The sequence below is a fragment of the Austrofundulus limnaeus genome, unplaced genomic scaffold, assembly GCF_001266775.1.
Source record: "Austrofundulus limnaeus strain Quisiro unplaced genomic scaffold, Austrofundulus_limnaeus-1.0 Scaffold1, whole genome shotgun sequence".
NCBI lineage: Eukaryota > Metazoa > Chordata > Actinopteri > Cyprinodontiformes > Rivulidae > Austrofundulus > Austrofundulus limnaeus.
This window is the reverse complement of record NW_013952403.1, coordinates 3,960,770-3,974,825: the sequence shown is the minus strand read 5'-3', so window position 1 is coordinate 3,974,825 and position 14,056 is coordinate 3,960,770. Positions and strand designations below refer to the sequence as shown.

At 38.8% G+C, this 14,056-nt stretch overlaps 3 protein-coding genes across 11 annotated transcripts in view; 2 read left to right on the top strand and 1 right to left on the bottom strand.

Moving 5' to 3' along the window:
* zbtb3 (zinc finger and BTB domain containing 3) overlaps nucleotides 1-3,001 on the top strand; it is a 6,740-nt gene extending 3,739 nt beyond the window's left edge. For 3 of the 4 annotated variants that reach the window (XM_014005995.1, XM_014005980.1, XM_014006004.1), the window contains exon 3: nucleotides 637-3,001. In XM_014005995.1, coding sequence (XP_013861449.1) covers nucleotides 637-1,678 — 1,042 coding nt within the window. In that variant the 3' untranslated portion in view covers nucleotides 1,679-3,001. The remainder of the gene's footprint in view (nucleotides 1-636) is intronic. The other variant, XM_014005988.1, reaches the window with a different exon arrangement.
* A 1,199-nt stretch (nucleotides 3,002-4,200) lies between these two features.
* rnaseh2c (ribonuclease H2, subunit C) lies at nucleotides 4,201-8,397 on the bottom strand. 2 transcript variants are annotated; one of them, XM_014005956.1, is made up of 5 exons: nucleotides 8,380-8,397; nucleotides 6,156-6,319; nucleotides 5,947-6,059; nucleotides 5,726-5,845; nucleotides 4,201-5,193 (listed from the first exon to the last, which is right to left on the bottom strand). In XM_014005956.1, exons 2-5 carry the CDS (start codon nucleotides 6,307-6,309, stop codon nucleotides 5,170-5,172), a joined length of 411 nt encoding a protein of 136 aa, XP_013861410.1. In that variant the 5' UTR covers nucleotides 6,310-6,319; nucleotides 8,380-8,397; the 3' UTR covers nucleotides 4,201-5,169. The 2 variants fall into 2 exon arrangements, with proteins under 2 accessions (XP_013861410.1, XP_013861403.1); XM_014005949.1 differs by lacking the exon at nucleotides 8,380-8,397 and adding an exon at nucleotides 7,067-7,150 and having other exon boundaries at nucleotides 5,023-5,193.
* Nucleotides 7,228-14,056, top strand: part of LOC106515865 (seipin) — a 10,308-nt gene continuing 3,479 nt past the window's right edge. The window contains exons 1-6 of one of the 5 annotated variants that reach the window (XM_014005922.1): nucleotides 7,228-7,329; nucleotides 9,063-9,140; nucleotides 11,884-12,157; nucleotides 12,237-12,315; nucleotides 12,868-13,011; nucleotides 13,094-13,129. In XM_014005922.1, the coding sequence (XP_013861376.1) occupies nucleotides 7,308-7,329; nucleotides 9,063-9,140; nucleotides 11,884-12,157; nucleotides 12,237-12,315; nucleotides 12,868-13,011; nucleotides 13,094-13,129 (633 nt within the window). In that variant the 5' untranslated portion in view covers nucleotides 7,228-7,307. Of the gene's footprint in view, nucleotides 7,330-8,843; nucleotides 8,977-9,062; nucleotides 9,141-11,883; nucleotides 12,158-12,236; nucleotides 12,316-12,867; nucleotides 13,012-13,093; nucleotides 13,130-14,056 lie in introns of those variants that run through there. The other 4 variants (XM_014005929.1, XM_014005937.1, XM_014005905.1 and 1 more) reach the window with 4 other exon arrangements.

Here is a 14,056-nt window from a genome sequence, read left to right as displayed (position 1 = left end):
GTGTGTGTGTGTGTGTGTGTATACTGTATATACATACATATACGTGTGTGTGTGACATTTGTACATTTCAAATTCAAAATGTCAAAGAAAATACCTTTATGTTTAAGAAACATTGGCATAATGCACGATTTTACCCATTTTGTCACAAATCTGACGTATTTTCTTTTGAACTTGGCTCAGCCAAAGTGAAACAGGAAGTGACATCAAAGTCTTTAAGAAAAGGAACTCCCTGGTCTTTGTTTGTTGAAATAATCTCATTTGAATTTTGACCCCTCATCTCTCTTTGATAATAACTCAAAATAATCTAAATAAACATCAGGTTATTTTCTACAGTCTGTGTTGTAGCGATTCTCTGTTCACATTCAGACATCATCATCCTATGACATCACTTCCTGTTACTACCTGTGCAAATATCTCAACAACTGTGCATGTCAGTGGTGTGAAATACTTCTTGAAATTTGTTATCTTTATAAAAACATTTATTTAAAAAGTTTGATTTCTTGGTGTTGTCCTTTGTAGAGAAATAGTTGCTAATATTTAGATTAGACCGTAATTATTTCTATTTGAAGCTTTTACTGTTTGATTCTTCTTCTTGTTATTGAAAGGCTGTTTTTAACTTTTTGTCTCTTCCACCAGTAGCCAGCAGCCCTCTTCCTCATCGTCATCCTCTCTGGTCCCAGTGAGCCAGGCTGGTGGTCGCTCCATGTCCGCTCCTAGCCAGTCAGAATCTCACCTCCCCGCCAGCGCACATCTGAATGAACCCCAGCTGCCTCGTGACAATTCTCCCGAGGGTCTGTCAGACACCGAGCACAGAGCCACGTTTAGCAGAGAACAGCAGATGGCCGTATCAGTCCAAACAGCGGCTCCAACATCGAACTTCCAGACGAACACAAGACACGCAGCTTTTCAACATCCACCTCCCCAAATCAGAATTCAGAGCGCCGTATCACTCCAGCGCCAGAGTCTGTTCTTTCAACATACCGCTCAGGTTCTAACACTTCAGGGGTCAGAGGATGACACCAATGCTTCACCCACCACAGGCAAAAGAGCTCAACCTGTTGAGGATATAAGGACAGACCAGGATGTGAAAGTTAAAGAGGAGGCCATTGTTATTTCTGATGAAGAGCTGGAAGAGGAGAGAGAAGAAGTCAAGGAATCAGAAATGGATGTGGAGGATGAGTTTGAGGAGGAAGAAGAGCTGAACAGCCCTCAGTTTCTCTCTTCTCATTCACAGAGCCTCTTACAAATCGCCTCCCATTCCAACGACTTCACCTTCCCCCTTTCCCCCTCCTCTTCCTCTGGCGCCGGACCCTCCTCGCAGGACACTTCCTCCTTCACCGCCTCCCTCCTCCCTCCGTCCTCGTCTCGGCAGCATTCAGACCCTCCGGCCTACTTCCAGGAGCTCCAGGACTCGATGGGCAACTTCGTGGAGGACGTGCCGACGTGCGGCGTCTGCGGGAAGACGTTTTCCTGCACGTACACGCTGAGGCGCCACGCCATCGTGCACACGCGCGAGCGTCCTTACGAGTGTCGCTACTGCTACCGGAGCTACACGCAGTCGGGCGACCTTTACAGACACATTCGAAAAGCTCACGATCAGAGTCTGCCAGCCAAACGCAGCAAGGCCGACCCCGAGCCCTCCCTACCACCACAACCACCACCTCCTCCTCTCAGCTAGCATCCAGAACACACACACATCTGTTCAATCAACATGTATATAATCACTTTAATCTAATACATAGCAAAGGCTTTACTATTTATTTAATCTACAAATATGAAATTATCCGATTCCAAGAGGCCTCAGTTTTAACAAAATATTATTGTTCAGATGACCATTAGTCTGCAACTAAACAAGTCAATTTTTGATTAAATCTTCCTGTTCTGTGCTTTTACTATTGCAGACACTCATTAACAAAAAGAACAATTAAGCCTCATTATAACAAAAACACAGAAAAAGATAAACACCAGCAGCAGAAAAGTCGTATTTCATTAATCACCTAATTTGCCTGGAAGGCTAACTGCACCATGCTGCAATTTTCTAACATTTAATTGACTTTTGACATTTTAGATTTTTAATTTTAAACACATTTGTCATTAATACTTATTCCTACAGTGGACATATCAAATTGTATGATAATTTAGCTGTATTAAAACGTGTTGGTAAAATAACTGGCATTTAAACGCATAAAAGGGAAAACAGTAATCAAAAAGAAAAAATAAGTAGGTCCTCTGGATGAGTCCTTCGTTAGTGAAAAGTTTCGTCTCTCCTCCAAGAGACTTCTTCAGTCTGATGAGTTTCAGGTGAAACTCAGCCTTATAAGCACTGCTCTTCAACCTATTTCACATGTGGGGGGCAATACTATAGGCAGAAACATGGGTGTGCTATGGGCTCCACAGTTTCCCCTATTGTTTCAAACCTGTACATGGTGTCACTTTACAGGGACACCACCGAGCCGTTGGTTCAGGTATGTTGATGATACCTGGGTTAAAATTAAATCCCAGGAAGTCCAACATTCCACTGACCACATCAACTCTGTGGATAAATATATAAAGTTCACATGAAAGGATGTAAAATATGGCAGTTTGGCATTCCTAGACTGTGATGTCTCAGTTTCGGATGGAGGACGGTTAGAAACTGACATGTATCACAAACCCACCCATACAGACCAGTATTTGCGTTTTGATTCCCATCACCCACTGGAACACAAGTCATCAGAACTCTGTACCACAGAGCTGACAGTGTCCCCACATACACAGCAGCTAGGGAGAAAAAGAAGTCACACACAAGACAGGCCCTGGAGCAGTGCGGTTATCCTAACTGGGCTTTTCTGAAAGCAGACAAGAAACCCAAACAGGATTCGAGTCAACAACCAGCTGAATATGAAGACCCTAAACCCAGATCCAAACCAGTCATTGTTCCATACGTGGCGGGAGTTTCAGAGAAACTGAGACGTTTATTCTCTAAACACGATGTCCCAGTGGCTTTCAAACCCCAAAACACATTACGACAAAGATTAGTTCACTCCAAAGATCCAGTTCCCCGGCAAAAACAGAGTAATATAATATATGCTGTTAAGTGTCAGGAGGACTGTGATCAGTTATACATTGGGGAAATAAAACAGCCACTGTTCAAAAGAATGAGCCAGCACAGACGAGCTACTTCATCGGGTCAGGACTCTGCAGTTTACACTCATCAACAGGCCAGCGGTCACTCTTTCAGGGATGAAGATGTTCTCATCCTTGATAGAGAGGAACKTTGGTTTGAGAGAGGAGTAAAGGAAGCCATTTCTGTGAGGAAGAACCGTCCGCCATTAAACAGAGGTGGAGGCCTCCGTGTCCAGTTGTCCTCCTCCTACAATGCTGTCATTGCAAGTATGACTCAGCCCCCTGTGAGTAAAAGGTGTGAATCAGAGCCCCAACAATACCCAACACAAATAGGGAAAGAGGGACAAAAACAAGGGGACGTTGAACCCCGCTTGCACTCACTACATACACATAACAAAACACCAACGAACCACAGCCGAAGCATCCAAACCAGTAAGTCTGGTGATGGGGCACATGACCCTCTATGAGCAATAGAACTAATCAAGCTTATTGTTAGGGGATGGCCCTCTTTTGCATGTGACTAACCTGTTTGTCCATGTGGAGGCAGTGATTATAAGGCTGAGTTCACCTGAAACTCATCAGACTGAAGAAGTATTGGATGAGAGACGAAATGTTTCACTAAAGAACCCATCCACAGGACCTACTTATTTTTTCTTTTTGATTTTTTTCTACCTGGATTACTGAGATGCGTCAGGAAAACAGGAATGTTCGAACTATAAAGCTTTTTGATAAATATTACTGTTCTGTCTGTGTGCCAACAGTTTTACTCATTCAGCACTGCTTATTTTAATTTTATTTAACACAGCCAGAATAGCTGTCAAAATACAAATTTTTAAAAATGTTTTTGTTGTGAATTTGAATGCCTCTAATGCAGTTTCTACATCATTAAATATTTGGGGATTGATTTTTTTGTAATAGAATTGTTGAGTTGTAACCGTTAGCAACAAAATATGACTTATGATTTTGCTTATTTATTACAAATTATTAAAGACAACAGCAGAGTGAAAAAAATACACTTCTTTCATTATTATTTTATATAGACGATACAAAAATTTCTAATCGAAAACACTGAAAAAAAATCTCCCATTTTGACAATTTTTAACAAGGTGAGATAATAAAATCTTTATTTTAAGGGAACAATGAGCCTGAAAGCAGCAGCACCAACAGTCCAGATCAGATTCAAACAAATTACATTTAAAATCTAAAGGATAAATTCAACAAAGCCGCTCATTCAGGCAACAAATACAATTTTTGAATACTTACATATGACAGACATTTTATTAGCTTTTACTTTTATCTGTTTGATGCAAAACTTCATTTATTAGGTTTACAGTGTTTAACGTGCCATAGGGTCGTTTTTGCCTGTCACATTTTGTCTTTTCTCAGTGAAAAGTATCAGATGAGGGAGACGTTACATGTTCAGGCTGCACCTGGGTGACTAAAAAACAACACAAAAACCTGTTAAAAATTGCTGTTCCTGTTCAGCTGATTCAGAAACTGTTCACCTTTTTCACTTTGGTTAGGTTAGTATGTTCAGTGACTAAATTCAGGTTTTCTACAAATCCTGGAGTGTTAATTTGACTGAATCCCCATGACCTTTTTTTAAGCACACACTCGTGTCATTTTCTGCTTTTTCAAATGTCCAAATCAGAAGTTGAACTGTGCCTGAATGACTCTTCAATATTTCATGTTCTCCACTGTTTTCATACTTTTAAACACTTTCTGGACTGTAAAACGTGTTCAAATTAGCATACAAGCTTAAGAGTTTTAAAATGAATACTCAAAGTGATTATTTAGACTTTAGAGGGTTTTTGTAGTTGTGTGTCCAGAACTTAACGTGACTTTGCGAACAAACAGTCTTGTGGACATGCCATGTACTGTACACGCTGTTGTTTTTTCATAAAGTTACTTTTCCCAGTCTGTCTGTGTTTTGTTTTTATTTACAAAAGAACATATCAAAATATGAACAATTAGTTACACATTCATTTGCAAAAGCAGCACAAAAGTCTAGAATTTCTGACATCTTTATAACCAAGGTGAGATCTGTCTGCGGCGTCACTTTCTTCAGTCTTCTACTGATCCATGAATCTGTGAAGAGATAAAACATTGTTTACAACTCTATCCATTAGCTTTATGTTTTCTGTAATTGTAATAAAAATATTGCTGTCAGATTTAGTTTTTCAGTTCTGAATGTATCTGTTAGCCAAACAGGAAAACCTAAATGGTGCCACCACACTTCCTAGATGTTTTAATTTTTTTTCTTTCAAACTGGTTCAAATGGTAAACAAATCAGCTGAACTGGGCCCAACACACAGAGAACCAGACAAAACAAGTTTCCACAAATCCAGTTTCCATGCATCTAGAAATAATTTCTGATTGCGCAGGAGAATCACACATGCTGGACGTATTTACATCTGTTTTACATATTTAAATGGAGGCGTCTCACCTGATATGGTCCATGTGTTTTGGAATGTATGAATGAAATCATATGAAATGAAATTTAAATCACTAAATATGTTTCTTATTTATAGTAATATCTAATAAAACATTGAATTACAAGGAGAATTATTTTATTTTGGATTTTATCATCATTTTGAAGTTAGAGTTATAAATAACTTACTGCCTCAGCCACTTCAGGCCAGTCCATCGCCATCACCACAGCATCATCTGAGGTTGGAGGAGTTTCCAGGTTCCAGTAAGTCAGTTTGTTAAACACAGAGGATATCCTCACTGTCCTGTCCTGCAGGTTCATACATATTATTTATTAACACGAAAACACAGTACAGTGCCTCATGTCTGAAGGCACGGGCAGTTTTTTCATTCTCAGAGGACTTTGTTCACCTCTTGGTCAGAGCCGTGCTTGTTGACCTCCTTCAGCACCAGACCAGTGTAGCCCTGTGGACAGCTGATCTCCTGTCCCTTCAGCCCTCGTCCTCTGAAGGACACCGTCTTCTCTGCAATTAGAAAAATAAATTACAGCTTGGTGCTGGAGGCATTTTAGATCATTCTGGTAGAGAAGCATTACTAGTGGATAAAAAAAATCTGTGTACCTTGTTTATGATCTTTTGTGGTAGCAGTAAAATACTGTGAGACCTGGGCAACCCCGTTGTGCTCAATCTCACAGGGCAGTAGGTGGACCGGGACTTGTTCTGCCCGCTTCAGCGAAGATGCATCAAGGTGAGTTACACTGGTGTTACAGGACATCCTGTGGCCACTAGACAGAAAGAAGAAATTACTTTTGTGTGCTTTTTGTTGTTTTTACTAAGCACAGTACTTTTAGGAAAAGAGAAAAATCAGGGCAAAAGAATACTTTCCCCCCCAAATTAACATAAAACACAATAGGTTTTAAAAATATATTTACAAATTAATTTTAAGTTGAAGACTCAAAAGCTTGAGCACTCAAACCAAAAGTCAGCTTTGGTAGCTTTAAACATTAGAAAGATTTTAAAATGTGTGGTCTTTCACCTGTTTTCTGACAAAATCAGAACTTTTAGATAAAGAACCTGGCAACTACAATCTTTTCTATTAAACATGTTATATTGTTGCTATAAGTTCTGCATTTCTCCATATAGTTTAAAGTATTTAACAACATGTACATTACTTTGGAACTGCAGTACTGTAGTTTCCAATTGTCCGGGATTAACTGTCTGACTAGTTATAGTTAATATTATTGGGCGGCAATTATTTGTGCAGCACACAAAATAAACATATTATAATAGTTCAAAAGACAAAATCAATTAAAAACACGACAATAAAACAAACCCTTGAAATGGAAATTAGCACCATAGTTTTTAGGTAAATAACATCTGTATATGTTTTTCTATATCAAGCTGAATAACTGCAATGCACTGGAAGAACCATTACGACTTCTCGTAAATAAACATGCGTCAACATCTACTCAAGCATTATTATGAGTATCGTTAAAGGATTTGACCCTACTGGAGGAAATTATTAACTTTACCTTTCAGCTGTTTTCCAAACAAACGAAATGTAAAAACAAGCCCTTTTCCGGTTAGAGCGAAAGGCGGCGTGTCATTGGCCGAAAGCTTCTTCTTCTACGCCTAAATACATTTTGGCGGGGCATCTCTGCTCAGCTACAGAACACTGCCCCTGTTGGTGAAAAGTTGCTCTGCTGAATTTGATTTTGTTTGTAATTAGTGTCGGATTTTTAGGACGATGCCTGACCGAGCTGTTGAAAACGAATGGTTGCGTTACAAAGAGCAGGTAAGCTATTGAAACGCTCAGCTCTTTTAGATTAAACTTTGTGAATATGTTGGAGGACCGAAGGCCCTTAACTGTAATGAAATGTGTTGCAAATTCTTGTTACCAAACCATGAAAAGAGGAGATGATGTTGAAAATTATGACTTTCAAAAAAGAGCACAGTGACCCAAACCAGAGCAAATCCACCGAAGAACCAGAGAATTTTGTCGATTACCCTCTTAATTTTTTTAACCAAGAAAAGACCTCAAAGTATCATTGCACGTCACAGAATGAGAAAACTTATAGAATTGAAAATTTCTTTGAAAGAAAAATTCCCCAAATTAAAAGGCTGAAATGAACTTTTCTGGGAACATAACATTTTTACAGCCCTGTCCAGAGGGAGTGTTACTAAACACTAACCATGTGAGATGACCAGGCGTTTTCTTAAAGGTCTTTCCAACAAGAGTTTGAAAATGATCTGCTTTATTGGAACTTCAGCTCATTTCATTTTGCTCACATGCAGAGGAATGTTTATCTGGGTAGTTTTGACACAAAGCAGGTTAACAGCACAAACAAATTTGTATTATTTATTTTTCTTTTCCTTCTGGCTGATACTGGATTACAAAGATTAAAGAAAAGATCTATTGATATTAACTTTAACTGGACATTTTCTTATTGTAACATATAAAAACCTTCAGCCTCAAATAACCCTTTATTAGTTTATTTTTTTCAGTGTGGGAGAAAAATGTCAAGCACAAAAAGATTTCCTTTAATAAGTATGGCTTTCCTAAAGTTTTTTTTGTTAAGGCTGGAGTATCAAACTAATTTTCACTGAGGGCCACATTAACGTTATATTATTTTTAGGTTTCGTGTTTAACTTTGACTAAACATGAAACCTAACGTTCCTCGTCTCATTGCTATGTGAGCACTGCTGACAAACAATAACGGAGCTCTTCATAGTATTTATCACATAGAAACAGTGTTTTAATATGTTCTCTAATAAAAACTGAAAAGTACTACATGGATGACTAATTAAATGTGAAATAATACAGAAAAATAACAGTTTTACTCACTGTTACTCATTTTGATGAGTAGCTGCCGTCTTGATATCTGAACTCTCCCACTCATGTAGTTCATGATCAAGGCTGGCTTTAAAGCAGCTTATTTTAAGACATTAAAACATTTTTGACACTCTCACGGGCCACATTCAATGCTGCGGCGGGCCACATTTGACACACGGGCCTTGAGTTTGACACATGTGTGTTAGGGGCCACAGTTTGCTGGAGTTTTGAACCCAGATGGGACTGATGCCTGCATGGCAGTAAAAACTTACAGGATACTGGAGACAAAGCAGACATGACACAAGAGCACAAACCATGTCATATTTATGTGTGAGGTGAAACTGATGGAGCTGATGAGACGTTTGGGGACAGGTGTGAGTGGGCGTGGCAAGACAGAGGCAGAAACCGAAAAGTACAGGGGACAATGAACAGACGGCACAATGACATGCAGGTGGAAAGAACCAACCAAAAAGGAATAAAAACTAATATTAAACTCCAAAAACTACTAACAGAATAACCAAACAAGAAAAAAACTGATCCAGAAAGTCACTCTTGTTTTCATCATGTTTATGAACTCCAGCCCAGTTAGAAGAAGACCTTCCTCCTCACGTGGGCTGAACTAAAACACTCGTCCAATGGTACATTTAGACACACTGATGAGGAGATACTTGAAGAGTCTTCTGGTTGTTTTTCAGCAGGACCAGAGCGGACTGAGACGCTCCAGGGAGGAATTTCACAACATATCAGCTCATTTTGTCCAACAGAAAGCAAAGGTGAGTTTTAAAAACAGGACAGATGACAGCTGAAGGCATGTCGGTTCTGCTTACTCAACAAATATCTTCCTTTTTTTGTGTGTGATTTTGATGTAAAATGCATAAATAAGTTTTTGTTAGTCCAATCAGTGTTTATGTTGATCTTAGAAATCAACTTCAGTGACAAATAAAATAAGACTTAAGAGATTAAGTCACGTGAATCTGGCCCCCTTTACTGTTTTATTTGGCTCCAAAGCAAAACTTTAAATGTAATAGTTATGATCCCCGTAAGCGGGAGTCATATTGTTTTCATACTATTTTTTATTTTCTTCTACCTTTTTTTCCCAGTGATTTTTGGTCAACCGTAGCACAAAAACGGCTGCACCGATTAACATGAAATTTGGCAGGACTGTAGATGAGTCTGACCTACACTGCGCCAGCCAACGGTTTTACAATAGACCCCACATTTGAGGAGGGAGCTCCTTTCAAAGTGGAGGTGTCAGGACATGCGAAATCGCTTATAACTCAGAAACTGTTCAACAAAGGAGCTTCAGATTTCTTTTGTTGTTTAGTTCTGATGAAGCTCTATCCATCAAGCCCACCAATCAGTGCCCCACACCCCCGGACCCCCAATTTATCTGAAAAAGGGGGGTCTGGATATGCAAAAATGCTTATAACTCAGAAACTGTTCAACAAAGGAGCTTCAGATTTCTTTTGTTGTTTAGCTCTGATGAAGCTCCGTCCATCAGGCCCACCAATCAATGCCCCCACCAACCCCCGGACCCCCAATTTATCTGAAAAAGGGGTGTCTGGACATGCAAAAATGCTTATAACTCAGAAACTGTTAAACAAAGGAGCTTCAGATTTCTTTTGTTGTTCAGCTCTGATGAGGGGCTATCCAACACCCCCCCATCCCCCAAAATAAAGACACCCACCCAAACTACTACAATTTTGGGATGCACCTGCATGACATTTATTAGGAATAAAGACTCCTGAGTTCTGGTGCATTTCTGGGTGCGGGGGTCATTATTCCACCACTATGCGGTATCTAGTTTATGTTTTCTATTTGTCTCTGGATTTAGTGCATTCTTCTCATGAGAGTTGAAAAACTTTAAAGCCAAGAAAATTAAGTTTGAATTTTTCCAGTAAATCTTTGATTAAGGTGTGGAAACAGAAACAGAGAACCAACTTTAAATATCTTTTTTGCATTATATTCTTATTTTAACGTCAAAGAATTGGATGTTTTAGTGAGGATTTTCTTTTAACAGATTGTGATAAAATGTATCTTTTAGAAAAAGGGGGGAAAAGTTGTTGATAGAGAGTAAGGCATAAGATGATGTGTATTTGTAGGGATGTTGAAGTCTCGTCAGCAGCTGCTGCTGTGACCTGATTTTGCCAGGCTGCTCGGTGCATTTACTTGTTATTTCCTCCTGCTTCATTATTTCTATGAATTTCAACAAACCTCGGGTAAATTAGCTACAGCCTCGTCTTCGAGTTTTTAATTTTTGTTGATGCGTTTTGGAGAGAATTTTTTGAAAATAGGATCAAACTAAATCACCCGAGTTTTTCTAGTGGCCCCTTAAAAGAGATAAGCTGCCATTATTTTATCTGCCCTTGTTCCAAAATTGATAATAATTTGAAACGTAGAAGTATGTTTTTTTTTTAATCCGGAATAGTGCTTGTTAGCAAAGTGTTTTGATGCTTGTCTTCGTCACTTGACACATTTCACACGCCATCATTGGTTGAGGAGCTTTGTTTACAAAACAGATGTCCACATGGTTTTTAAATAGTTTTAATTTCCTTACTTTCTGACACATTTAGTTGATTTGATGCTGCATTTTGCCTTGTAACATTATTTTATACCCTTTCTGCTATGTTTGCATTGGCTATTGTTAAGTTTTATTGTTTTTTTAAGATACAAAATGCTTCCCACAAAAAACATAATGTGAATCTTTTCCTAAAATTTCATGGTGATATCTTGAACACTGAGGAAGTAGTGAGCAAAAATAGATAACAACAAGGTGAAACGGTCACAAATTGGTTCTGCTGTGAACTGCAGCAAGAAAACATGAGCTGATTAAACAAACATCAATAACTTCCCTCATACTTCAGATAATCACATGATTTTGGTGTTATTTTGTATGGTTTGAAATGTTCTTTTGAAATCCGCTGTCAGATTTCATATTTGTGTAGGATTAAAAATGTATCCACATCCCTACTGTCCGGTTCTAAATGCTGCATAAAATATAATTTGGAATAGGTAATTTGTATTTCTGTAACAATATTTGTCATGCAGGTTTTTCTTTAGTAATAAGTATTAACTGAAATTGGCAGTTTGCTTGGACCAAGTTTTTAATTGATGAAATTCATCCCCCCTGGACTAAACCATCGCTGACATATTTTAAATGTTCCCACAACAACGTGTCAAACCAGAGTTATTTCTCTGCCCCTGGGGACAGACAGACCTCTCTGTGGACAGTCAAATCATAGAAAAGGCCTGAACCTTGTGACTGTGATTGGACTCGGTGGGTTTTCGTAGACCCCAGTCCTTTTTTTTGAATGTTTTGATTGTTTTTGACTTTATTGCATCAGCTGCCTGCATGTTTTATGCTGGGTCTGTGTGCAACGCTTTGTGTTTTTCTTCCAGGAAGCTCTCACAGAGAATCCCTCTTTAATCTGAATTATTGTGAAACTTAATGGCTGTTTGGCTCCTTCCAGTTTTCTTCTCTGGAGTCAGTTTGTCTGGATGTTCTGGTGCTTTTAGCTTTTCCCTGGATGTTAGGTTTAATGGAGCAGGAAAGCCACCCGACCGCGGAGGATTTTGGAGAGACGTCGGCCATCGTTGGCCACGCCCTGATGAAACTCCAGGATGTTGTCGCTGTGGCGGTTCTACGGGCACGTCAGACACTCCTGCAGGGGTTCACGGTGTTGTCCTTCGTGCTGCTGCTCCTTTGTGTCGCTGCTTTTTTGTACGGGAGCTTCTACTACTCCTACATGCCCATGGCCACCTTCTCTACACCTGTGCACTATTACTACAGGTGTGAATGGCAGTTCTGTTGTTTCTTTCTTGTTTTGTTGCTTTTTCTCACTCTTTATTTAATTTCTTCCTTCATGCAGGACAGATTGTGACTCTCCAACTTCTTTCCCGTGCTCCTACCCTGTAGCCAACGTCTCTTTGTTGAGAAACAAGAAACATGTAGGTATTTAAAGAAGCATTTACACCAAATTTACACCCTTCATAGATCTGTATCCTTAATTTGGGGATTTTTATTTATTGATTTGAATTTGTTTTAGGGTTGAACAACAGATAATGATAAAAAAATAAGAATTAGGTGCACTACTTTGACTTTATTTTAGATTTATTTAACTCATGTAAAGGTCTTTCTTTAAAGATTAGTTGTAACATTAGATTTATTTGATAAATATATATTTTAACTGTAAAATAAAGACTGTAAAAATACTGTAGGATGTTCAGTTTTTATCATACTTAAACTAAAAGTTTAAAAAAATTACACGGATGGGGCCATTTTTTACATGCAAAGCATTCTGGGTAAATGATGATGTGGATAGGTCCTCTGTGTGAGGCTGCTAGCGAGCTATATCCACCCTGAAGGTTAATCTTGGACAATATCTGATGATCGACTCTTTTAAATGAAACCAGAGAGCGTTGACAGACAGGAGAAGGTAGAAATAACTCAGCCTGTAACTGAAAATATGGATTGTGTCGTGTGATGTTTTATTAAAACAGGTGCTGACATTCGGTCAGGTGTATCGCATCTACCTGCAGCTGGAGATGCCCGATTCTCCAACCAATCAGCAGGTGGGGATGTTCATGACCAAGACCACCTGCTTCTCGCAGGATGGAGGGCAGGTCGCGGCGTCCACTCGCTCTGTAAGCTAACCGTGCATGCTCCACACCCCCAGCAGGGCTCTGTCAGTGTGTGCAGTGATTCATGGCGCGCTGTGTTTCTCAGGCCAGCCAGCTGCAGAAGGCCTCCAGCTCTCGTGTCGTGAGTACAGAGCTGCTGATGCATGTTAACCTTTACACTCACACAGACCTGCAGGGCAAAGCTGCTTAGGCTGTTTTTAAGAGCTCTCCTGTGAGGTGAGTCAGAGGACAGCATGAACAGACACAGGTCCAGCTGAGTGAAACAAAAAACGTCATTAAACAAGCCCAACTTTTTAAAAGTTTGTCTTTTTGATGCAGTTTTTAATGAAGCAATTAGAACCATCCTCATATTTAAAACATGGCCACAGTCCACTATTACACTTTAGATTAGTTGTTATAATCTTCTTGAATGACAGTATGCTCATTTTAAATCATCAGATTTATCACGATACGATATATCAATTCGTTTGGATGACGATATGATGTTTCTCTAGTCTGTCACAATACAACTTCAATTTAATTAATTTCATGATAAATGACTGTTAGAAGAGAATATGATGTTTATATTGAATATGATACTGATCTACATCGGGCATGAGATGATGAATCAATTTTTTCATTTTGACCTGATATCATTGAATCATTTAATTGATATATTAATTCAGATCGATGTGTTGTTACACCCCTAATGTCTAACTACTTGTTAAACTAAACTAGGAATAAAGACATTTCCAATTCTTATTTTCTTTCTTCTGATGAGTTTGTAGTTTGAATTCTAGATGTTAAAAACAGATGTTGAAGTATTTTTGAACACATCAGTAATCAGCAGGCAAATCAAACACAATGCCAACTGGCAAAAATATTTTATAAATGTCTGCTGTTGTTCAAGTAAAAAAACAGAATTAAGACTTTTTTTCTTCTTAGAGTGTTTATTCTCCGCTTGGTTCAGCTCAACCACAAACATTTATAAAAAAGACAAACAAATTAAAGCCATTTTTTGTACAAAACCTGGACAGAATTGAGAGAGTAGTAAACAAGATTAATTTTA

Bases quoted from the DNA above. Each gene is read 5' to 3' on its own strand.
- rnaseh2c (XM_014005956.1), bottom strand. From the start codon at position 6,309: ATGTCCTGTAACACCAGTGTAACTCACCTTGATGCATCTTCGCTGAAG. The intron at 6,060-6,155 runs GTACACAGATTT...TTCTAATTGCAG, and splicing joins CACAAAAGATCATAAACAAG to AGAAGACGGTGTCCTTCAGA. The intron at 5,846-5,946 runs GTGAACAAAGTC...ATGAACCTGCAG, and splicing joins AGCACGGCTCTGACCAAGAG to GACAGGACAGTGAGGATATC.